At 43.3% G+C, this 25,936-nt stretch overlaps 2 protein-coding genes across 3 annotated transcripts in view; one reads left to right on the top strand and one right to left on the bottom strand.

The window, feature by feature from the left end:
- LOC147668845 (serine/threonine-protein phosphatase 4 regulatory subunit 1-like) overlaps window positions 1-21,878 on the bottom strand; it is a 365,836-nt gene extending 343,958 nt beyond the window's left edge. Inside the window, exons 1-2 of one of the 2 annotated variants that reach the window (XM_086948406.1) lie at window positions 21,819-21,878; window positions 18,117-18,161 (exon numbers count right to left, since the gene is read on the bottom strand). In XM_086948406.1, coding sequence (XP_086804532.1) covers window positions 18,117-18,161; window positions 21,819-21,825 — 52 coding nt within the window. In that variant the 5' untranslated portion in view covers window positions 21,826-21,878. The remainder of the gene's footprint in view (window positions 1-18,116; window positions 18,162-21,818) is intronic. The other variant, XM_086948404.1, reaches the window with a different exon arrangement.
- An 805-nt stretch (window positions 21,879-22,683) lies between these two features.
- The window catches only part of LOC147668844 (ras-related protein Rab-22A-like), a 156,336-nt gene continuing 153,083 nt past the window's right edge, over window positions 22,684-25,936 (top strand). Inside the window, exon 1 of the mRNA XM_086948399.1 lies at window positions 22,684-22,819. Within this exon, the coding sequence (XP_086804525.1) occupies window positions 22,754-22,819 (66 nt within the window). The 5' untranslated portion in view covers window positions 22,684-22,753. The remainder of the gene's footprint in view (window positions 22,820-25,936) is intronic.

The following is a 25,936-nucleotide window of genomic DNA, read 5'->3' as shown; positions in this document are numbered from 1 at the left end:
GCACGACTGTGTAATAGTTTTGTATATCATAACTAAAATATTTCACTTTTTGTCTACATTTGTATCTCATAAATACAATATTTCACTATTTGTCTACAGATTACTTTCAGGTAGGCTCTGAATTGCCATTTGTCCGTAAAGTAATATTTTTAATCTTCATTATTTTAAATGTAAATACAGAAGTGCTGGTACTCACTGTTCAGAGTACCTATTCACTCCTGAGAAGTGCAGTTCCTTTAACTAAATGTACTGCAGCAGTGCTGAGAGGCGAAGGTACTCCGTACCTGCCCATTTAAAGTACTGCTTCACCTTATAACTGGCAGATAGCCAGTCTGTCATTTGCTTTTGGTGGGACGCTGGTTGTTGGTATGGCAGGTGATGCAGAGTTAATTGGCTGCAAAGTTGAACTATGCTGTCACAGGGCAGGTGTACTCTGAGACCCAAATTGAGGCTGTTACAGTAGTCATGAGCATGCTGGATTATTGTATTATGTAGAGTGCAGTAAATTGCCATGGTTTGTACAACCTTAAAGTGCGTATGAAATCAAAGCCTACTATACAGTTGTAGGGTATTTGCGGAGCAGAAGGACCGCGATCTCTTAATATTCTATGTGGTTTGGATTCACATTGGTTAGGTGTAAGTCATGTTGTAATGTGGCAGGCAGATGCGCGGAGGGAAGCCGGGTGGGGGCGGGAGAGCCTGGTGGTGGGGGGGGTGCGGGGGGTGGCGGGAATGCAGGCGTATTGCGCTGTGTGCGAGCTTGAAGAAAAGAAACGCACGGAAGACCCAGCAGGGTGGCTGTTTTCACCGAGGTGTTTCAGTGACATAAAAAGGCACTGAGAGCGAAGCCGCAGCCGTGTGCGAGCTGGAAGAAAAGAAACGCACAGCAGACCCAGCAGGGTGGCTGTTTTCACCGAGGTGTTTTAGTGACATTAAAGGCACTGAGAGCAAAGCCACAGCAGTCTCTGATGCCGACTGTGTCCCGAGGTGGCAAACATCCCCCTTGTTGACAGCTACCAATCGCCATTTTAAGTGTGGCAGGCAGATGCGCGGAGGGAAGCCGGATGGGGGCGGGAGAGCCTGGTGGGGGGGCGGGAATGCAGGCGGATTAGGGAGATGCACGTGCTTGTGTGGTCACATGACCTGCTTTTGTGGTCACGTGACTCACATGCACTGTGAAGAAACCGCGGTGGTTTGACGAGTCGATCAAGCCCTTGAATTTTCGCCTATTACATTCGCAAGCGAATGATAATAGGCGAAACCTAAAAAAGAACCTGAGCCCTACCAGATACTCAACACGTATTTACTTGAGCTCAGTCAGACTACAAACAAATGCCCCACAAACCCACTCGATGTGTGGTCATCACAACCTCTATGTGCAGTCACTAGGCACACTCTCTCTATTGACAGCCACCCGAAACCCACACGGTTAACACAGGGAGCTGTCACCTCTCTACCTCAGCAGATGCAATTGAATAAAGGCAGAGCTCTGCAAGTAATGACCTGACCTCAAACAGAATAAGTCTGCGTCTGTCAAACCGCAAATTACCCAAAAGTCTAACAGACCGACTCTGAGGAGGTTTGGTCTGCCCAGGAATACCAGGTATCATCAGAGGACGTGTGACACATACCACGCAGGGAAGTCAGCTCTGCCAATCCTAGTGACTATTTACACACAACACACCAAGAATACACCCTACCACAGGCTTTTATCCTCCTCTCAGTCACACTTCACCTGCAAAGTACAGCCATGCTGCACCAGGGAATATCAGTCATATAACTGAACAGGAACTTCAGTTGTGTCTACCCTTATCAATAGTACTTTAGACAGACAACCTGAAGAATGCAAATATCCTAAGGGTTTGCTCCTACCGTGATGAACCGCCTTAGGGGCCCAGCAAGTTTGTAACAGGTACCACCCAAGCCACTTATCACATTCAGATAAGTCTACCCATGTCAAAGATATTTTACTAAGACCACCAAAACCCACATACCTACAGGTTCACTCTCTGCATTTATATAGTGACCCTCACTTAAGCCCCTCCCCATTAGTGCAAATGGCACTGAAGATACCAGTTGCATACAGCAGATGTCACTCCACCCTATGACATAAGGCACCACACACACTCCCAGAAGGGTCCTGAAGAGTTCACCCCACCCTGTGACATATATGAGCCCTCCCTCTCTGACTTGCACTCCCACGAACCCCCCCCCCCCCGGATACTGAAGGTCACACCCTATGACATACACCGCCCGCACGGCATGTGAGCTGCAGACGCCGGTCTCAGGCTGTCTATTGCACGCAACACGGGGCCCGTAACTCAGTTCACCGGGCGCCCTCTTGAAGTTAGGCAACCGTCAGCTAGTCTTCTAGGGCAGTCCGATCTCTCACTATCCCCCAAACATGGGCCAGGGCGACTCACCGGGTCATTCCCTTTTCGCACGGTGCCCCCTGCAAGGCGACTGCCCAGTCTACTTCACGCCGCAGCCCGGTGCACTGATCTTTTATCTCCCGGGCAGGCGGCCCCTCCACCCAACTTCTAACTTGTAGTAAGGTCCAGAGTTAATGTTGGGCGTTAACCTAAAATCCGCCAATTTCTGTAGGAAGTGCTCAGTCTGTAGGGGATTCTACAGACAGGATTTCCTCAACCACAGGTACAGTATAATATTTGGAGTTTCTAGTGGCCTTCCCCCTGGATCAAGCACTTACTCTAGAAGTCACCCAGCTCTGCGTCACACCCCAAGCAGAGTCTGCGGTTCTGCAGCAGTGGGACGTATCCCTGTGAGAGGGGCCTACAATGACAGGAGTAGGGGGCGAGAGAGCAGGGGTTCACGAACCTAGTAGGGCCTACAGCTAAAGGCGCATGGGTGAGAGAGCTGGAGTCCACAAGCCCCGTAGGGCCTACAGCGAGCGGAGTAGAGGCAAGAGAGCTGGGATCCACGAGCCTCGTAGGGCCTGCAGTGACAAGGGCAATGCAAGAAAAATCCTCAACAGTGTATATTGCCTTTTGAAATATTGCACCAACAGCTGAAAAGTGGAGCCCGCCGTTAAAGTAAAAGTGTGGTCCACTACACCTGACAGCACACGCCTACTTAAAGCACGGAGGAGGACCAGACTTTAAAAACCAAAAAACCGAGAGATTCCACAACGATAGAAGTAGGACTACAATTTTGAATGACCGAGAGGCGGAATGGTTGAATTGACAGTTCTGACAAACATAAAAAGACACAAACCATATGTCACTGGGGACAACCAACAGAAACTCGTATACATTGTGTTATCTTTCTTAACTAAAATGCTTTCTGATAAAGTCTGTGAAGTACTTGTACTCTGGTAAAAATGAAAGCCTGCCTTACTCTCGGTTCTGCTGAGCCTCACTGAAAATCAGGACATTTTCTAAATATACTGTTGTTTGCCTGGATATATGAGGAACAAGTCCTAAACGAGAGAGGGACGGAGGAGGGCTGCGGGCAGAGGGAAGGGGGGGTGAGGAGAGACGAAGGAGAGCTGCGGGCAGAGGGAAGGGGGGCGAGAGCGGGACGAAGGATAGCTGCGGGCAGAGGGAAGGGGGGCGAGGTGAGACGAAGGAGAGCTGCGGGCGGAGGGAAGGGGGGCGAGAGCGGGACGAAGGAGAGCTGCGGGCGGAGGGAAGGGTGGGCGAGAGCGGGACGGAGGAGAGCTGCGGGCGGAGGGAAGGGGGGGGCGAGAGCGGGACGGAGGAGGGCTGCGGGCAGAAGGAAGGGGCGGGGTGGGAAACGCCAGAGGAGCCGAGCAGCTCCGGAAACCACCACCATGTTTCTCCGAGGCAAAGCAGAAATGCCTCGGAGAAAGCACGGTCATTTTCGCATTCGGGGGCGTGTTTTTAGGTTTGAGTGACGGATGACATCACAGATAGAAAGAACCTAAAAAACACGCCCCCAAATCCGAAAAAGACGGGGCTTTAACCGAGTGACGCCCCTCTCCTCCAAAGGCCAGCCAATGGAGAAGAGGGGCGGGTTCCAAGCCCCCTCTAAGAAACATTATATCTCGGGCTCCGCCAACTGCTACGCAGTGAGACGATCCTCGACCTAAAAATGGATGTTGTAGGTAAGAAGAAAACAGTTCGCAGAACAGAGAGGATGAGTGGGTCAGTAAGGAATCTGCGGCTAGACTGTGTCACTACCAGATAAGGCATTACCAAAGCTAAGTAACTTGCCCATCTGAAAGACATCTACCCGCAGATTCCTTACCTTAGAATTAGGTACCAAAGCAGCACCATCCTTGGAGGTGGCTCTGCTAACTGCCCTTAACAAAACATCTGAATATAGAACTAACTGGTCCAATGAAAGACAGAAAGAACCAGCAGAATGAGAAATTAGGAGAGAATAAAAATACATCCCACCATAAGAACCGTGGAAGAACCACAGATATTAACAGTAAAAACAGACATGGAAATGCACGGATAGGCTGAACCCATGGCAATGGAAAAAATGGTGTCAAAACACACCAAATCAATATGATCCCATATTACACAGACCCAAGGTGGGAACTGGAACCATGAATAGCCGAAGCCCATAAAAACAAGGCCAAAGAAACAGTTACAGAGCAAAGGTCCTCATACCCACAGCAATTGGAGAAAAAAACAATGCATCTAGACATAGCTCAAAAGGGTGACACGGAGGCCATGTTACCAAAAAGAAATATATACATTTTGTACATGTGTGTCTACACAAATATGCATGTATAAACATCCGTAGATAATACAGTAATATATAAAATAAAGCAACAAAAGAAAAAAGCATCATAACGCTGACGTTCATTAACATAAGTAGTATGAGGCTGAGCAATTAGCAACATAGTACAGATAAATAGAGAAAAAGATAACAGGGGAAATCATACCCCTAGACAAAAGAAAAACCAGGGAAGCATAATGAAGTTATGCTAGCCGATTAGAAGCCTGAAAAGGGACTGAAAAGACACATACTGCAGAAAGCAACAAGAAAGGGAGCCTTTCTATAAAGAATACAAAGCTGAACTGGACCTTAAAACAGGCCACGGTAAGTAAAAGCCAATTATTGGAGGATCAAGACTGTCAAAGCAATGAAGGCTATCCAACAAGTAAAAAAAAAAACATAGTCCCGAAGAGAAATTAGGGTACATAAAGCATAAGGTCTAAACTCGTGAACCAACAATGAAAGCCAATCGGAAGGAGAGGCAAATGAAATAAACAAAGGAGGAACAACAGATCCACACAAAGCAGGATTCAACAAAATTGAAGGAACGAGGAAGGTAACACTTGTAAGCCTGGAGTGAAAGGAAAAACAAGTGCCAGGACAGAGTGCCTTGCGTGATATGCCAAACACAGTATGTCTAAGAATTGACGTAACTGCAGTAAAAAGATGAGAAAATCATCTAATGAAGAAAGAAATCTAAAAGTGACTACTATGATAACAACAGAAGCCTGAAGACCAGGCTATGCAAAACAGTATAGCATAAACATACATAACCATCTATGAAAAGAACACCATATACGGATCCATTGGTTAGAAACCAATAGTAAGACCAAGAATCCGAGAACCTCATGCATAACCACACAGATGAAGAATGTGGAATACACCAACAATAAAGAAAATCAGCAGGATGAAAAATAGAATAGTGGAAATAACACTACGTAAACTGCTGAAGAAAGGCTGGAAACGTCGCGGAAAGAAAACGGGGACACGAGAAAAAGATGCCCTCACAGTAAACATTGGTCAGGCCCTCAACGTGAATTGCTGAGTAGAGATCCTACTAAATGATCCACTGCGCTAGTGGAAAATTATTTAACATAAAGGGTGCTCCCTGAGAGAATCAGGAAACACCAAAAGTGCACAGGTAGTGGCATCAGACAAACTGTACACAACCTTCCCCAGAAGAAAAACAAACCATAGGATCCCATAAGAGATAGCAAATTAGTAAAAAGAATGGCAATAGGCCAACTGCAAGTGCCACACCCGGCAACATGCTACACAGAGCAAACCCACAGAGGGGCCCTCCAACAAATATAACACAACACAGATGTGAGTCAGTGACACAAAAACAGAATAACAAGCTGAACATGACCAACTCTGCTGTAGAATAATAATGAATGTTGAGAGAAGGGAAACAGAACTAATTGTCAGCAGTACCCCTACTGTATCGAAAATGAACAAAGCAGTGTCAGCATGGGGGCCAAATAAATAGAGGCCATCAAAAAGCATGTCAACTAATGTGGATTGGGTTGCCTCTGAAAACTTCTTGGTACGAAGCCAAGCCCGCCAGCACAAAACCACAAAAGCAGCCATGGCACGTCCAACTGAATCGGTTGTGTCCATCACATATCGAATAATTAATTTAGCAGCCGGCTGCCCATCCAAATTGAAATGGGCAAGACCGTTCTAATTAGTATCTGGGAGCAATAGTAACAGTCATTACAACTAATCCCATAAGGCATGAGAAGAAGGTCCGAGGACGCAAGATGTGTTAATGGAACATAGAGCAGCACAAGGGCAAGAGAAAATATGCTTTGCACAAGAGTCCTGTCTTCTGGAACTTGTGCCCAGCGGTGTAAGAGGCAGACCATCCAAATCATGAGAAGCCGCAGAGACCTACACCACAGAACTGTGGTGTGTTGGGTGACGAAGGAGACAATCTGGGTCTGTGGGGGCAGGGTGGTACTTGTGGGCAATAAAACAGTCCACAGGAGAACCAGTATCTGGCTTAGACCTGGCCCAGAACAAAACATCATGCAGTGCCTCACAGAAGGGCAATACCGGCTCAACAACTGATGGGCCAGGGTGAAGAACTCCAATGAGGGGGTAAGTACACTTTGCCACCGAAGGAAGAAAAATCTAAAACTACAGCCACCCTTTCCAACATGTCTTTCAAAGAAGAGCTGCCTTTCATGGCCAGACCAGGAGGAGAAAAAAGGCCAGAAGCAGAGGGTGAAGTCTCTAACCCACTTGCTTCACCCAAATCAGCAATCCAACAATTCACACAGGAGGATCCACAGGCATTGGCTGCACAAGCCCAACTCCTTCATTTTCTTCCAAAAATTGTTCCGCCAAAACCCTCATGCATTAGCTCTGCACCAGACATATTACAAACCTATAGTCCACCAATCGTATAAGTAACGATGTAGCCACGATTAAGGCCCAACCTAATTGTTGAAGGCCTTCCACTGGGGTATAAATTGCTGGACAAATTACAATAAAGCATTCTACAGTAAAATGTATTTTGAAATGATCTTTCAGGGTTTCCAGGGTTGTGGAATTCCTATAGCCGGTGCCCAGGACATATTCTTTGGAATCAAGGACAACAGGTTTGTGTGTTTATTTTGTCCTTGGGACAAGTAGGCCCAATCCCCTGCAGCACAAACCCTTCAGCTGCAGATTTACAGTAACACATTATGGATCTAGGAAGGGCATTGTCTGCTTTTAAAGAAATGTTTGTGTCCATGTGTTAATGCTGTTTAAGCTTGTATTCATGGTTCATTGATGCAAAGCATTTATTGTTAGGGTGAGCACTCTAAGGAAATGTAGTTCGCTTGAACTGTACTACTGACAGTAGCTTCAGGATAAAAATGTGCACTCATTTGCAAAGTTTAACAATATGAGGCTACGTATAATGCTCCCAGAATGCTCTGATTAGATGCAAATATTTGCAGAAGTTTGAAAGCAAGACTGACGATTCTTTGCATTCAAAATGAAATATACACAAACAAATGCAATCAGGAGAAAAAACTTTTGCTAAAATTTTAGTTAGCACTTCTTTCAAACATAACTTATTAAAATGTGTTGATATATGCTAGTATTCCAATAAATATTCACAATGGAAAAATCGGTGTAACCGGTTTTCAACAGATTATGGGAAACATGAAAATAAACAAGCATTGGCAAAGCCAATAGGTCTGACATTGGTGGTCAGCCATTTGGTTTTGTCAATGTACATTTTGTTTTGACAGTTTATGTAAAACTTAATTGTTGTGGAAGCTGCTGGGTCCTGGCTATTATAACAACAATAGGCAAAAACAAAAAATATGTTTTGTTTTCAAAAAGCAGAAAATGTGACAGTTTCTGGCACTAAACAAATCTTTCTGTGCCAATACGCTCCTTGTGAAAGAGCAGAATACGGTCACACTGAAGCCAGCTGATAGACAAAGATATACACTGTCAATTAAAATAGAAGGTTTTTCTTAACACCCAATCTAATTAGATGGCCAATTCTTAAAGAAAGTCACATAGGTGCATCCATGGTATATGCCCTTGCATTAGAGCAGATTTATGACTTTCATTAATTCACCAGAATTTACATAAGGCCTGGAAATCATACTCCTAGAAAATATTGGTGAACTCATTTTAGCACGAGCAAATATGCATGTGTAGATTTGCTCATGCAAAAATCTGTTGAGCATTAACAAGTTGATATTCCCTCCAACCATTTGTTCCCAACCCTGGAAGAAGTTACACTTCTGCCCTTGTCCAGTAGTAAATTTCCGACCTTTCTCAACATATGAAAAAAAAATTGGGGAAAAGCTGGAGAAAACTCCTAAAACACGCACGTTAGTAGATTTGCATAGACTCACAAGGGCATTCCAAACCTGGGACTATTGCTTACCGCTACCTTCAGTCCCAGTATGCAGATCTGCAGAAAGGTGGCAAAGTAAGGGAATTGCTAGCATTCAAACCTTGAGCCCTCACCTAATAGCCTTGGAGAGGCTATTATCAGACAGGGATGTGGAATACCTATAGCCCGACGCCCGAGACATATTGTTTGGGGTCAAGGGCACCAAGTTTTCATGTGTATTTTGTCCTTGGGACAAGTAGGCCCAACCCCTTACAGTACAAACCCTTTGGCTGCCAGTTTACAGTACCACATTATGTATCAGGGAAAGGCATTGTCTGCAGTTAAGGTAGTATTTGTGTCCATGTGTTAATGCTGTTCAAACTTGTATTTATGGTTCATTAATGCAAAGGCTTTATTAACAGGGTGAGCACTCTAAGTAAATGGTGTAAGCTCAGACCGTACTACTGACAGTGGTTAAGAGTATAAAAAAGTATACACACGTTTTCAATGTTTAGCAATATGAGGCTATGTATAATGCTCCCAGAATGCTCTCTGATTAGATGAAAATATTTGCATGAACTTGAAAGCAAGATTGATGATTCTTTGCTTTCAAAATAAAATGTTCTAAAAAGAAATGCAAAAACATTTCGCTAAACTACTGGAAAAATGTAGGTACCGTTTCTTTACAGCATCATTTAGTAAAATGTGTTGATGTACGCTAGTATTTCCCAAAAATATTCATAATGGAAAATCAGTGTAACCAGTTTTATTAAGATTATGGGAAACATAATAATAAACATGCATTGGTAAAGCCAATAGGTCTGAACTTGTTGATAAGCCTTTTAGCTTTAATGCGTGACTTGTTTTGGCATGGATTTTGCAAAACTTTATTGGTGTTGGAGCTGCATGTCCTCACCATTATAACAAATATTGACAAAAGCAAAAATTGTTTTGGCCTCAAAAAACACACATTGCACAGTAGTTCCTGGCACTGAACAAAACGACTGTGTGTCGATATGCTCCTTGTGAAAGAACTGAATGCTGTCACTCACAGTAAAGCTAGTCGAGAGAGAGACAACATTTTAATAAACACCAAAGGTCATGGTTAACCCCAGACCTAATTAGTGGCCCAATTATTAAATAAAGTGCACCCATGTCCTTGGATTAAGTGCAGATATAGGACTTTCGCGAATCCACAAGACTTTACATAAGAAATAGTACACCTAGAAAATATTTGTGAACTGCATTTTAGCATGAGCAAATCTGCAGGTGTAGATTTGCTCATGCGAAAATCTGAGTGTTTGCAAGTTTACTTTCCCTCCAGTCACTTTTGTTCCCAACCCTGGAAGAAGGTTTATGTCTGCCATTGTCCAGAGTAAATATCCAACCTTTCTCAGTATGGGTAAAGATTAGAGAAGAGTTGGTGAAAACTCTTAAAACATGCAAGTTAGTAGGTTTGCATAGACTCAAAAGGGCATTCCAACACAGTTGCTTTCCATTATCTTCAGCCCCAGTATGCAGACATGCGGAAACGTGGCAACATAAGGGTATTGCTAGTATTCGAACCCTACTATGGAAGTAGCCCTGGCGTAATCAAAGAGGCTATTTCAGAGCTCTTCTATAATTAGATTGCTCCCATAATTTGTCGCCACATTACATGGCACAAAAGGGACAAGTAGATTTAGTTACAGGACAGGTGGATTTATGAAGCAACTTGCACAAGTAGATATTTTATTAAATTCCACACCCCTGATCAGAGCTCTTATAAAACGAGATTGCCGCCATAATTTGTCACCACAATGCATGGCACCAAAGGAACACGTGGATTTTGCTACAGGACAAGTAAGTTAAGAAGCAACGTGTCCCATGGACAAGGAAATATTTTATTAAATTCCACACCCCTGGTTTCCTTTGTTCTTTATACACACTGATGTCCCACAAGTGATTGAAAGAGCAATGGGGCCCCCATTCCTCAGTGCACAGTCTTAAAATACTTGTGGAGATATTCCAGTCTTGCTCCACGCAGTGACCCTCTCATGCTGTGATCCCTGACAATAGCACTTGACTAACATGCATGCACCAGACTGTAACTTTTTACTGCTTTCCTTATTTAGTCACAAACTTGACTAGCAATTTGGAGTTAAATACATTCCATCCCTTTCCAGGGTCTTGAAAATGCCACTGTAGTACAAGGGACAGGCTTGAATCTGGCTTGAATGTATTACACAGTTGAATTTGGTTAGCAGGTCTCAAACCTGACAAAACTGAGATCAAACAACATGTAGCAGAAACAGACACTGAACACCATCTAAGTAGGTTTGCAAACCTCAAGACACGCTAATAAAATTTGATTTGAATACATTTTCAACAATATACTCGAAAATGGCAAATATGTTAAATGTTAATATTCCAGACACTTATTTGCCATGTTTTGGCAGAGACAGGGGCTAAAGAAATGTGTTATATTATGCCCACACTTTATTGTTAGGTCAAGCCTAGGCAGAGCATGCGCTGCCTCTCGAGACATGCTGTATCTTCTCTATGGGCTTTCAGCACGCCCATTGCATTTCATTGGTTCCTTTCTCTGCCTTACGAAATTCCTTTGATTTCATTGGTGAATAGTTTACATTTGTTCCACCTTTTGGCTGTTTTATTCCTGCTCTGGAAGATGGCCCTGTTACATGTATCAGTTCACTTCTGGCCATTTATGTTAATTTGGGTGTACTTTTTTTTTTTTTGCATCGGCTACGGTTTTAGGATGGTTGTGTTTATTAGCTTTGCAAAAACCATCACCCACTTCCTTTTCCGCTCTCGCCTCAGCGCCGCTCATTTGTGATAGCAGCTATTCCAGTAAAGTTGATTCGGCAGTTTCAATAACTCACACACTCGTTTTATCGTTCTTTTAAAAACCAGGATTACAAAACCTGCCAATGGGCTTAGTCATGTAAAAAAAAATGCTGAACAGGTGATAGGACTGCAAATGCAAATGGCACAACTCTAGCCATGCTGCATCATAACATTTCCAGCTGGTGTCAATCTGAAGAAACAAAATCACCACAGAATGAAATAGGGCTACAAATCTGTGGGGCTTCCGAGAAAATCAACAACATGACTAGCACTGCATCTTTAGCGGGTCACTCGAAACTGTGTGAAGATTCCTTGGGGCGGTGTTGCATTCTTTTCAGTTAAAGTGCATAGGGAGAGGAGGAAGAGCAGACGCTGTGAAAGTTCTCTGTTCAGCCCTAGATTTTCCCTTAAGGGCATCTCTCGTATCGGTTATGTAACTGCTCAAGGCCCTCAGTCTCTGCTTTTCTGCACTGTATGGGAGAAGTTTGCTCCCGTGTGGTGCACTTTCCTCCCCTGCTTCCTTTTGTTAACTTCCATCTGCTTCGGTCGGACCTGGGGATCTGCTTCGGTCGGGCATGAGGGTCTTTCAGAGCGCACTAATCCAAAGAACCTTTGGGGGCAATGCTGCAGACAACTGCATGAGTTTTTGCTGTTTCTTAATCTCCCTGTGCCTGCCAAGAAATTAATATGTCCTTGTGTAATGTAAGTGGTGCTAGTGTAAAGCGCTCAAATATCTTCGGGTCCAGCTTGTGCATAGTTTGGTGATTTAGCAGGACAGTGAGGCCACTAGAGACAGTTCCAGTATGCGTTTACTGTGGTTACTATACAATACTGTGTCTGCATAAACTGGGTGCAATCCTGTGTTGGGTGTCCTGTTGTGCTGTGTGTGCACACTAACTGCAGTACAAATGCCTTTATTGTATTTTTATGTGCTCACACACCCTGGCTGCAGTACTACTACAGTGTACCTACTCTGGTTATAGTAGGAACATGTGCCTGTTCTGTGTCTACAGTGGTAGAAGCGTGCGTGTGGGCGCACTGTTTGCTTTTTACTGCTTGGTGGCGGGTGCAAAGCGGGGGAAGGGATGGCGTGTTATTTGTTTTGCATGATGCTGTTTCTCATGCCTTGTTTCCGGTAAACGTACACCGCTAATTCCAATTAGTTTTAATCTAAAAAGGTCTCCATTCTATTAAACACATATATTGCTCTGTGTGGCAAATTAATCTTTACAATATTTATGATTGTATTGCTTTGCTTTTTCGTGCTCTCCTTGGCACGCACATGCCTATTTTTATTTTTTTTTACCTCCACCGAACAGGGAATTTCCAAAACTTCTTGGTGGTCGCTAAAGCAGGCCCATTGGCCCTTCTTCTCACTTGTCCTGCACATTGTAGTGTTGCATAGGAGGCTGCATTTGCAAGAGCTTGTTTGGGCTGCTGTTCAAAGTGTAAAGTACAGCACCACGCTTTGCATACCTTTAGACTTCTGCTAGCTACAAGACATGTTACTGATGCAAGCGGGTTAAATTACTAAAAACCCTACTCAATGAAACCCAATTAAGATCGAAGATAATCTCAAATGGTTCACCAAAAAGAGATGTTCTATACAGTCGGGTCCAAAATTCAGCAAGACATTTCGAAAGAGCTTTTTTCTATTGCTTTATTTCAGTGCATTAAAATGAAGCCCCTTTTTCATTATTCACTTTTTTTAACACGTGTCTATTTTATACTGCTGAGTTTGGTAGTTTAGAAAATCAACAGACTGACAGCGTTTAAGCTGCAAAACACCCTAATACCCAGGTAAATGATTTGTCTGAAGTTAATATGAAGCACTTAGGATGCATTGTTTGATGTAAACACTAGCTTAAATAAAATGACGCCCAAGAAATCGTTACCCAATTTGCAGCACCCTATTTGTGTTGGCCTGCTCTGGACGAACTTGAATCCAGTATAACACATCCTCCTTATGCAGACAAACATTAAAGAAAAATAGCAGCATGGAAAATTACGGAACAGTGTGTGCTGTAGCACTAACATTTACCGTAAAACAAATTTGGAGAGCCATTGAGTGCTGCAAGGCCAGATGAATGGGAGCTATTTAAATATCCACAGTATAAAAAAACATTACCGAGATAGACACGTGCTGGAAACACGTATATTGTCCAAAGGTGAGACCTATTAGCTATGCCAATGTTTGTTTTCTTTGTATTTTCAGGGAAGGATTTGGATTTCAAAAAGTTCTCAAACACCGAGTTTGCAATTGAAAATTCCATATTGGTGCACAGAGTTCCAACTTAATCACATGCGGTAGATGTGTCTCTCTCATTTAATGTTAGCAGATTAACAGAATTTTGTGATTCCTTCATACAGTTGCACATTTGGAGACCGAACCAAATGCATGGCAAATTTAGCTCAGCTATATAAACCATTTGAGCTATTCAATCCAAGCAGAGTCCAGTGGAGCAATTCACTGATGCTATGTCTAAGATCGTCTTATGGTATCCTTCTGCAGTCCAAACCCTCTCTTCTCAACAGTTTTTCATCAAATCTATTCTGAATGTTCAAGCTATATGTGAAGACTCTGATGCAGATCCGAAAAACACCCAGAGTCCAGAAGCAACCTATTCCAATCAGTAATGCTTTTACAATTCTTATGGTCTACAATTCACTAAGTACAGCATTATTATATTAAGCTTGATGTTAGCTTTCCAAAGCTCTTACCTGGATTCCCATAATAGTCTGCGACAGAGTTAGCGGGTACAGAGACACGGAGCAAATTCTACTTTACAATTTGAAAACTGATTATATACAGTCAGTATTTCTATAGGTCGAATCAGTCCGTCACTTTTCAGGGCTCGAAAAATCCATTTGCCCACTTGCTGTGAGGAGCCAGATTTAATCAGGAAGAGCTATTTTTAGGGCCTACTCGCCCTTTCTGGCAAGTAGGAAGACAAACCGACTTTTGACCTCCGTCTCTGAAAGCGGAGCAAATGTGACAAATAACTAGATTTAAAGGCATCTTTATTGCTCACAAAGTGAATGAGCAATAAAGGTTGCCTTTAAATCTTGTATCTTGTCACATTTGATTAGCTTTCAGAGACATAGATCAAGTATATAACAGTTAGATCGAGTAGATTTTTCAAGTTATGAGACTTGCAGGTCTACTAACATTTTTTTGATCTTTAAAGCTCTGCTTTCCTCCCAACTTCAAGGCATTGTTTCTGCAGTAAAACACACCATGGCCAAAAAAATCGAGATTGTTGGAAATGGCCCTTTTTGCTGGTTTATCCCCAAACTTTTTGCTTCTTCCTCCCTTGTTTTTCCTGACCCGTGGCGGTTGGCAATAGGACTCTGGGCTCTTTACCACTGCTGATCAGTGCTAAAGTGCATATGCTCTCTGTGTAAATTGTTATTGTGATTGGTTATCCATGATTGGCATATTTGTATTACCAAGAAGTCCCTAGTAAAGTGCACTGAGTGTGCCAGGGCTGGTGATTCAAATGCTACTAGTGGGCCTGCAGCACTGATTGTGCCACCCACATAAGTAGCCCTAAAATGGTGTCTCAGGCCTGCCACCGCAGTGCATGTGTGCAGTCTGTGAACTGCTATGTCCTCCAGGTCAGTGTCCCCACTGACCAGGCCTAACCCTTCCCTTTCTGTACACATTGGTCACCCCTATGGAAGGCCCAAGGTACCCCCTTTGGCAGGGTGCAGTGTATGTGAAAGGTAGAGCATGTACTAGTGCAGGTGACATGCTCTGGTAGTGAATTACAGCCGTTTTCGTTTTTCACTATTGTAAGGCTATCTTGCCTCATGGGCTATCATGGGGAATGCTGGCTACAGTGGCTACCAGCTTATCTTCCCATAGGAGCAAGATAGGACATAAAAGTCTAGTATCCCTGAACTCAGAATTTAATAACACATCTTTTAGGAAAGGTTATTTTTAAACCCTGTTTGAGAACAGCACTTTTAGAAAGTGGCTGTTCTCTTGTCTGACCTTTCTGTGTTCCTTGGCCTGTTTGTGAATGGACTGTCTGGTTTGAGAGTGACCGGGGCTGGAGAGCCCCCAGGAGGCTGGATGAGTCCGCCCTAGGCTGAATGACTGCATCTGCATCTTGAGTGGTGGGAGGGGATAGCACCTGGGACCTGAATAGGACTGTGCCTGCCCCCCACAGTGCTTGCTCCACCCCCTGTGGTGCGTCTGATGTCTCTGCCCTGCACTGTGAAAGGAGAGAAGGAATCAGGTCAACAAAATGCTCCAGGGCTGTGCTTTCCCTCCACAATGTTTGCTCCACCTCCTGCTGGGCGGCTGACGACCCTGCCCCTCTCTCTGAATGGAAAGGAGAGGCCAGGAAAACAAAGTGCTCAAGGAACGCCCAGAACTGGTTCAGACCAGGCTCAGAGAACTCATGCACAAAGGGAACAAAGGCTTTTAGGGGTATAAGTACAGGACCCCAGACTACAGAAAATTAGATCCTGGAAACAAGAAGGAACCTCTGCCAAGAAGAAAGCTGGAAGACTGAAGAAGAAGGACTGCCCTGCTGTGTGAAGCTGGACTGACCTGCAGTTGCTTTGCTGCCTAGGAGAGGGGAAGGACTTTGTTGTTGCTTTGTCTCCTTAATTGAAGGAATCTCCAAGGGCCTGTTGTGAGCTGGCTCCCTGTTTTGAAGTCCCAGGAACAAAAGGACTTCATCCCAAGCTTCCCTGAGCTCTGCTGAGAGAGCTCTGTCCTTCCTAGAGTGCTTGGGTCAGGTGTGGTGCCTCTGGAAGTGGTACTTGTCTTGGGAAGCTGGAAACCAAGATTTGAGAGACTTTGCTACAGAAAAGTTATTGCATCACTCGCTTGCGGAGCGCATCCCCGACAGTGCGAGGAAATTCCCGCCACTACGAAGGCCGAGATCTTCGCAGCGCCTGTTGCCGGAGACGTCACATCCTTCGTTTGCGAGAAGATTACCATTGCTGCGAGCATCATCACAGAGCCAGTCATCGCTGGGTAAGATCGCCGCACCGCTTGCCTGCGGACCGCATCACGTCGCTGCGAACATCGTCGTAGAGCCATCGCATCGAGGAGCTGCGAGACGAAGATTGCCGCTGGATCGCGCATCATCTCCCAGGAGATCGTCGCAGCCCCTACAGATCATCACATCGTGCCGTTGCGAGAACAAACTTCCTACGGAACCTACGCACCGGAATCCATACAAGTCATCGCCTTCCTCCCCATACAGACCGGATTCGTTGCAACACGCCCGCTGCTGCAGCAGGGCTGTCGGTAATGCCTCACCAGGGTCTATGGAACCTACGCACCGGAATCCAAACAAGTCATCGCCTTCTCTCCTCATACAGACCCGATTTGTCGCTAATGCCTCACCAGGGTCTACGGAACCTACTCACCGGAATCCATACAAGTCATCGCCTTCCTCCCCATACAGACCGGATTCGTCGCAACACGCCCGCTGCTGCAGCAGGACTGTCGCTAATGCCTCACCAGGGTCTCAGGAGCAACATATCGCTTGTTTTCCACCGCACCAGCTTTTGTTTTGGAACTTTATCGCATTTAAAGGTACTATTGGCTAAACGTGACGCAACAGTGAACTTTTCACGCAACTGTGGATTCTTTTATCGCAACTTTAAGAACTCTTTCGCAACCATATTCTTGAACTGTGTATGTTGGATTTTTGTCGTTTTGGTCTTGTGTAGTTTAGATTAAATACCTTTATTTTTCTAAACTGTTGTGGAGTCAGTTTGTGGTGTTTTCGCTGTGTTACTGTGAGTGTTGGTACAAATACTTTACACATTGCATTTGGATCAGCCTGACTGCTTGTGCCAAGCTACCAAGGGGGTTAGCAGAGGTTATCTAAAGAGTGTTTCCTCCTTACCCTGACTAGAAGCAAGGGTCCCTATTTGGAAAGTGGTACCTGCCTCTGCCAACTAGGGACCCCCAGTTTTAACAGAGATCAATTATCTGAAACCAGAGTCTCAAAGACCAAAAGATGATTTGCAATGCATTTTAAAAAATAGAACTAGAAAACTAAAGCCTCTACCTATCCAACGGTAATGAAAAATGACTGCTGTGGCATATGATCGGAGCGGCCAGCAACCAGATAGCTATACAGAAGAAAAAGTACCAACTAACATTGCATAGAGGTTCAGAAAACTTTAGTAACTGCTATACTTTGCAAAATTAACTCATGATCTCAATCACACTAAAACAATTCACCCCTATTGAAGTATATGTCCAAAATGGAACATATATATCATGAGCCATCTATTTGAGTGCCTGACAACTGTTTGCATAATTCAGCAACTTAAGTTTCTGTACACCTATCACTGAATGATTTGAGAGAGAGTGTGATGTTGCACATAATTGTCTTACTAGGTTTTTGAATGCTAATGTTTGGGCAATGTAACTCATTGAGAAACCCGGAAAAAGGGGTGGTGGGCGAGAATTAAACTTGCTATTGATGCATATTTTATGTTCTTACAAAATCTACTCCGTCATAAAATAAGATTTACAAAAAATACAGAAAATAAATTATCTGGGAGTTGGAGAAGACACCTGAAATTTAGGGTTCATTTGAAAAGGACGTTTGACAGCGCTCTTTTCAGATATTACAGCAGCATTAACAAGGAAAGCAGCAAATTGGGAGGGCATTTTATGACAGATTCTTGGTGAAATCAGGACTTAGTTGGAGAAAACTATACTTACAGTCATCTAGATCATCCTGCAGATCCACAAAATACAGAGGGATCCCTGAAGGAAACAAACAAAAAAAAAAAAAACAATTATGAACCATGGGTCCGGAGAAATAAAATAAAATAATAGACAGTGTTCAGCTTGAGTGTAGAGCGGCCTTCGGTCCACCGCTTATGAGTCAAACAACAGAAACATATAAATAAAATCTAATGTCCCCTAAATGTAAGTGTAAATTCAGCAGTAACTACAAAGTAAGCAGAAAAAGGGAGTCATACACATATCTTGGTGTAAAAGGGGGGGGGGGGGGGGGAGTTAAAAACAGAAATGCAGACCAATGGCAGATAGTCAAAAAAGGAACTGCGTTAATTAAAAAACACCAACTTAAAGTGCATTTGGGTCCATATAGCACATGGGCTATGAGAGCTTTGTGTGAGTGAGAAGAGCAGAATATACTGATACAGTTGAGAGGTATACAAAATAAAAAACATTTCTAATAAACACAAGTGAGAAAAAAACTGCCCAAATGCAAATAAAATAAACAGCTACGAATTAAAAGATAAAATAGGAAAAATGTTTGAGTGAAGTGGAGCATGCAGTATCATAATAACCTAAATAATGCACCCTGTATTGTAAATAAGGGTGTACAGCTTGTCCAGTATTTAAAGTTCAGACACTGTAATATTTCACAACCTTGTAAAAAGTCATCAAATTCTTAGGTGATTTGGTAGCCTAATTACTTAATTATACGTTTTAGAAAATTAAAACATATAAGTAGATTTTAAATAGTGGCAAGAAAGTCGTGGCTAACCCATCTATGGGCAATGAAAAAATGTAAACGTAATAAATGTAAACGTAATAAAGTAAAGGTTTGAATCTTTTGAATTCACCTGTAAACTACACCTAGACATACATTAGCCCTTAACTTAATCTATTTTACTCTTTCCTTAACCCTAACCTCCCCCCACTCTTACACCATGTTGCCTCTGCAGTTTTAGGGGGCAGACAGCCCAGAGCTACCTCTAGTGCCTCTATTCCCTGCACATCCTTCTTACAGAATCATGCACAATTTCAGCAACTCTAACCCCAAACTAAAATTTTTACCTCATTCCTAATCCTAACCTTTAACCCAATCAATCATTTATAAAGCACTGCTCTGCTTCCCTGAGGGTGTCCGGGCGCTGAGGTTTCTTTTAGCAGGTCTCAGTCGAAAACTCAGGTCTTGAGTTCCCTTCTGAATTCTACCAGGGAGGCTTAAGTTCGTAGGTGGAGGGGTAGGTCGTTCCAGGCCTTGGAGGAGAGGTAGGAAAGGGTATGATCTTTGCTGCAGCTTCAGTGAATGCAGGGGTGGCTGTATGCCAAGGCAGCAGAGTGCAGGTATCTGGCGAGTTGGTGAAATGTCAAGCTGTGGTTGATGTATGCTGGTCCTAGGTCATGTAGGGCCTTATAGGCTTGTCAGTATCTTGAACTGGCTTCTCTTCTGGACAGGGAGACAATGGAGGTTCCTGAGGTGGGGTGATGCTGGTCCATATGGGGAAATTGAGGATGAGTCTGGCTGCCGCGTTCTGTATGGTCTGGAGTCTCTTGAGGAGTTGGGCGTCAATGCTGATGTAGAGCGTGCTTCCATAGTCTAGCCAGCTGGTGACGACTGCCTTTCTGGTGTTGACAGGGATCGATTTTTCGGAACAGGAGGAGGGTGTGGAAGCAGGAGGAGAAAACTACGTAGATTTGGCTTTTTGATACGAGTTGTCCGTCAAGAGTGATGCCGAAGTTGCAGGCATGGGCTTTTGGTGTGGGTGCCAGCTGGGGGGCCAACAGGTATTGTCCCTTGGGGAGGGGGGGGGGGGCACAAAGTATTCTCACAAAGATGTGTTCTTCCCGAAGATCAAAACTTCCGTCCTACCACTAACAGTTATTTGGAGTGTAGCAGTAACATCATCCCTTATTATAATTAAACCCAAAGATTAACAATCAATTGTTTCCCATTTGTCAACTTTTACCCCAACCATAACCCATACACTATGCCTTACTCTAACTGTAGCTATGACCTCTTAATTTAAACTGCTTCATAGCCTCATCACCTGGTTCAACTTGCGTCTTAATCACAATTTATATTGTACTTTATTGCATTTTCTTTTAATTTCTGTCTTTCAATTTATGTTGCTGTGCCCCTTTATTTGTATTTTTACTCAATATAATACAGCGTCCTTCAGAAACCTTTAACAAATCTCTGGTCAACTTGTCTTAGTGTTGAATTTCTGAACTGTCCAGGCTTTCCAAACTAAGGGATGCCTTTTTTTTGTTTCCTCAACACCAACTAATTAAAATTGAATACGGATATTTACAAAAATATATATTTTCTGGGTGCTGGTAACCGCACAACCATATTGTTTATATTTATACACACTCACTTTCCAGAATAAAATGGCAGCCTCCAAACTGGATACAAATAATGAGTTTTCGTATAAGAACTTAAATTATGAAATACATACAAGGACAAATTAAAATATATGGTATTTGGGGTGGAAACAAATAATGTAAGTTAAAAAAATTACAAAACAAGTAAAATAATATCCCAATATTGTAACCAAAAATAACATGCTAGATGTAAGTTAATTCCTACAAACTTCGTCCAGATAGTGTTGATAACAAGACACAGAATGTAGTAGTGCAAGCCAAAATGCAATCCATATAAAACTCATACCAATTAGCGATATATATATATATATATATATATATATATATATATATATATATATATATATATATATTATATTAACCACGTTGTTAGACAAAATCTAAGGCACTGCAACGTAACATCACAAGTGAGAATTGTTCATAATGCACTTCATCGTGGCATTTGACTAGACAGTGCTTAAAACTACAGGAAGGAATAGCATACATTTAAATAGATGTCATTTAGGTCTGCTTCTGTAACAAGAATTGCCTTACTAACAACTGTAATCATTGAAAACCGTTCAGACTCTAATAAATTACACAACATACGTTAGAGCAATTAACGGGACACACAGATAAACCAACGTTGTGTTCTTTTGAAGGTGCTCTAAAAAATCCGATACAGGTAAGGAGTTTCGAAATTAAAACCGAAATGCAATACAATTTTAAATGGCAAATTGCAGATCCCAAGACTGCAATGCTGAAAACGACAACGGGTGTAAGCAGCGTTCTATGCAGGGGAATGACGACAATATTACAAGGGTTAACTGGCCATAAAGGAAGCAAAAGTGCATCATAAGTGTCCTACGGATGCAACACATACTGAAAGCGGAAACTATACATTCCAAGCTAGATATTGCGGCATATGGTGGAAGTCGAGTGGGGCTGTGTGGACACATAAGGACACTGGTGTTCGGGTTATTGAAGGGAGGCAAAAACGGTGCACATGGGAAAGCCTTCAGGACAACAGAAAAGTTCCGAAAGGCCAGAAGATACAATGAAGAGCAAAGAGACCGTGAAAAAGCAAAACGGCTTCAAGGAGCAGACAGCTTATGAAGAGTCAGAGAGCTCCCATAAAGGCCGCTATGTTGATGTACAAGCACCCAGGATGAAATAATAGCAGGCAGCAACCAAACACGGCGTGAGCAACACTCAAATCATATATTAAATACATAAACACAATTCTGCAGAAGGTTTCCCCTCCCTCACATGCCCCTCCTTCCCTGCCCTAAACAGGGAGAGGGGCAAAGCCCAACTCACCAGCCATCTTGGAAGTGACATGGGGCGGAGCCTCCCTGCCCTCTCACTTCCTGAAAGGGGAGAAGGGAAGGGCAACAACCATAGAGAAGGCTCGGAGTCTAGACTGGCTACCCATTGATTTGAATTGGAACAACATCAGTTCTGAAAGATGGCCGCCAAGCAATACCGCCAGGCAACCGATCAGCAGAGGTCCCAGTGCTTACAGTCCGCAGCGCACCGTTCTAAGAAGGCGGGTGTTATCGTTGCGTGGCGACCGTGACAGTACTGAGTGCTTTCCATTCTGGAAGCAATTGTGCCTCAGTCCCCAATAGACATAGAAAAGCTACGAAAAATGTAGTCCATATAAGCAAGTCTTTTGAGGCAACGAGGCAACTAAGTTACTAGGCTGTTTTCCAAAAGAATTATGACGTATCCACAGTAAATAATTTGAATGTTATTTGAAATAGAAACATGTATGACTGTATAAAAAAAGGGATTTTAGAAATTGAAAAAATCTCAGCAAATGATCTTATTGTAAGCGCTGGTTAACACTCCACAAAAAGCATACTACTGCGGCCGGTTTCTTGATTTTTTTCCTACAATGTGTATTTTTCAGTATTTCAAGTCTGTTTCAGAAACCTGCTTTGATTTGCTCAAACATGGGCGGGGCATTCGAAGAGAAGTGTTGGAACTGATGCAAATCTCTTCTTTCCCTATTCCTAAATCAAGGCCATGGCCGCGTATTAAACCACTATCCTCCGTTCTTGAGCCCTTAATTAGCCAGAGTGATCTCTAGACAGTGACAGCAGATTATGGTCACATGACAGGATCTACACTGCTTTCGGAATGACAAAAGAAGGGGAGGGGTCACGTCATGTGACGTAGTGTGTGCATCCTTCTTCCATGATGGCGGAAGACGTCGGGATGCGTGTGGAGTTGGACTAAAAGGCAAACAGATGGGAACAGAAGGGGAGCCACCGCCCACCATGGCCCTGCGCGAGCTGAAGGTCTGCTTGCTGGGGGTGAGTGACAGCAAGGGTACAAGGACAGATGTGGTCATTTGTGCAGGAGGGCAGTATTCTTAGTACCTTTAAGAAGGAACTTGAGGTGTTCAGTAGAACAGGGCGGTGGTCTTATCGCCTAGTTATATGTGATGCATTAGCATTTTAGCAGTTTACTGGATTGCCAAACTCCGAGGGGAGTGGGCGTAGTTTTTTGTTGCTCAAATTAAAGTGTCTCTTAAAATACTCTAGAATTGAGGAATGATCTTAATTTCCTGAAGGAAATTTGTATTTTTTGGATGAACATTTAAGATGTTAGTCGAAGTCTCCGAACGAGGGTGTTGTGAGCGCTTTTACGGTGGAGGGGATTTAGGGTTGCCAAGATTTCAGATTTCTTATGTGGGCCGTTTTCAATAACTCTTATTTACGGATGACTTTTTCGTAGTTTGTGTGAAGTTAGTGACACTTTCCTTAACTTGATTAATTCATTGATGTGTGAGGTAGTGTGGTGCTTATCTAACTAGTGCAACACCAGGACTAGACTGCGAACCAAAATCTACATAGGCAAATTTTATTAGACCACGCTCCCGCTGCACGTAGAAAATGGTGAACATTATGCACTTTATAAAACAGCTTATTAACCAACAGGGTGAGAGAGAATACTCTTATTATCAGTTCAAGCTGGGGCACATAATCTGCCTCACTTAAAAAAGGTAGTAGCACTCGTTTTGTGCCAGACCCCTCCTGGCTCGGTACTAGGTGGAATCCAATACCTTGATGCCAGAAAACAAAGTTGATTTGGTTGACACTTTAAAAGTGCCCAAGCTATGATTTTGGTTCAGTTTTTATTTTTTTAAGCTTTGAATGCAAGCGATATACACGCATGACTTTCAGATTCAGCAGTCTGTATGAGCAGGTACACTAATAACCATTTATGTAGCACTTACTAGTAAATCTTTATTGCTAACGGAAGGACCTCTTATTAAGAAAGGCTGCCAAAAAACAGCAGGTTTCTAAATTTAAGCTTTGCAAACCGCAAAGCATGTAGTTTCTTGAAGGCAGTTCGTAATTTAATAAGCTATATTTCAAGGATTGTACACGTAACACCCCAGGATTTTTGCAACAGAAGCAATATCCCACTACACCATCAACTTAGAAAAATCTGTTCCTGTCTCTGCCTGGTGTACGTTATAGCTTACAGCAGGCTCATTAATCCACTGTGCTGATTTATGAAGAGTCTAAACGGTGACAAAATAGATCTCTCCAGTAGATAAATTGACCCCAATAATCATCTTACTGCTATGATACCACATAACTTTCTGCGTACACAAAAGGCTCTGCAACAGGTGCTGAAGACCATGTGTTATTTTCAAATGCAGTCCACTTGTGACATTTTTGTAAGCCAAAAGGGAGTTTTAATACTTACTTGACAATATGCAGCCGAGTTTTTTTTTTAAATGTACAAGTTGACTGTCAGATTACTCCACTCCCTGTGACTTGGCTTCTCGTGAGAGTGTCTACCCAGGCATAATAGAGTGTAGAGGCTTGCTGGTGGCCAACATAAATACTCTCTCCCAGCATCAAAACCGGTCCCACCCTTTGAAACATCAGGTGCCTGGCAGGGCCTGTCCAGGCCTGTGCTACATGACCGAGGAGCTGTTGCTGCAAAGTGGCACCATATCATGGTGGACGTCAGTCAGTTCTGGCTTTATAGCTAATAACGTTGGTATATGGAAATGTATATGTGCAGTGTTAAAACAAAACTGCAGCCTTCCAGAATGCATTATTAAAACGGAACTAAAAAGATCGGAATGTATAAGATGTCATATAACGCATATCTCCACTTTCCATCTTTGAAGTGCTGTTCTTGCAGATTGTTACGCTCCATGCACCATGGCCGAATATTGACTGAGTAGTTGGAAAGAAAGAGGCTTTTTGCAGGTTTCTACCCACTTTTTACCCCCATTTGGACTACTAGCTGCTGGCTTTTCGACTCTGAGAATGGACTGAGGCCTGTTGACCAGACCTCCTTGCCAGTGTTCTTACCCATTACAAAGTTTATGTCGAATTGGCTGTCCCCAATTGGCAAGTACTGACTCACTTATAATTCCCTAGTATGATACCTAGAGTACCAATGACATGTAAGGCAGTGTGACCACCCAGGGCTGCAGCACGGATTGTGCCACCATGTATGTGACATAGTACAAAATGGTTCCCAGCCTGCCACTGCAGACTGGAAGTGCCTTTAGTCACACTGCCAGTTCAACTTTGTCATTACCATTTATTGCAATCCATATATGTAAGTCTCCCCTAAGGAAGGCCAAGAGAGCCCTAAGGCAGGGAGTTGTATATTAGTAAGTGGGTCATGTATATATGTGTGTTCGTCCTGCAAAACCCCTCAAATTGTAATTTTGCTGTGGAAAAAAGTTAGGAGCCCCATTGGCTAATACAGGGTTACAGGCTGGCCCAGCCGGACTAACCTCTGAATGGGACTACTTAACTCAGTACTCTAAGGTGTCACATTTATCGTAGCATTAGGCCCGACCTGATGCCCAGGTCGAATTTAATGTCACTAGTAAAGTAAAGCAACTTATAGAAACTTGCCACTCTATGACCCAGCTGGTCTAGTGGCCTCATACTAACAAGCTGTCAGCCACAGGATAAGATTTGCTATTAGCTGCTGCCGGATGCCTCAAGAAACCAATACTCAATGGGCAAAAGTTGCACCCAAGTCAGTCGAACCCGGAAGTGGTGTCAGTCTGATTTGTTCTCCCAAGCGGACACTAGCCTCCACTAAAGGATTTTTCCAACCACTATGTCTGGAGAACAGAAGCACAGCTGCTGCTGCCCTTATACCCATTGAAAGAGGACTTAATGGGGCACTAACTCTGTGGACCCACATCACTAGTCGACCCAGATCCCACCACAAATGCACCCCTGTCAACTGCACTGCTACAGGAGCATCTTTGAGTATCTTTTCATTCTGCATCCCCAGCATGAGAACCACTCCATTACAATCTATGGCGATCATGCTGTAAAGGCTGGAACTGGACTAGAATACGGTCTAGTGGCCTGGTAACTGCCCAAATCTACCCCATTAGCCCTCAGACCTTCATCCTGTCTAATTAACCACATGCA

Source organism: Lissotriton vulgaris, unplaced genomic scaffold (assembly GCF_964263255.1).
Source record: "Lissotriton vulgaris unplaced genomic scaffold, aLisVul1.2 SCAFFOLD_271, whole genome shotgun sequence".
In the NCBI taxonomy this organism is placed as follows: domain Eukaryota; kingdom Metazoa; phylum Chordata; class Amphibia; order Caudata; family Salamandridae; genus Lissotriton; species Lissotriton vulgaris.
This window is presented reverse-complemented; position numbering and strand designations above follow the sequence as displayed.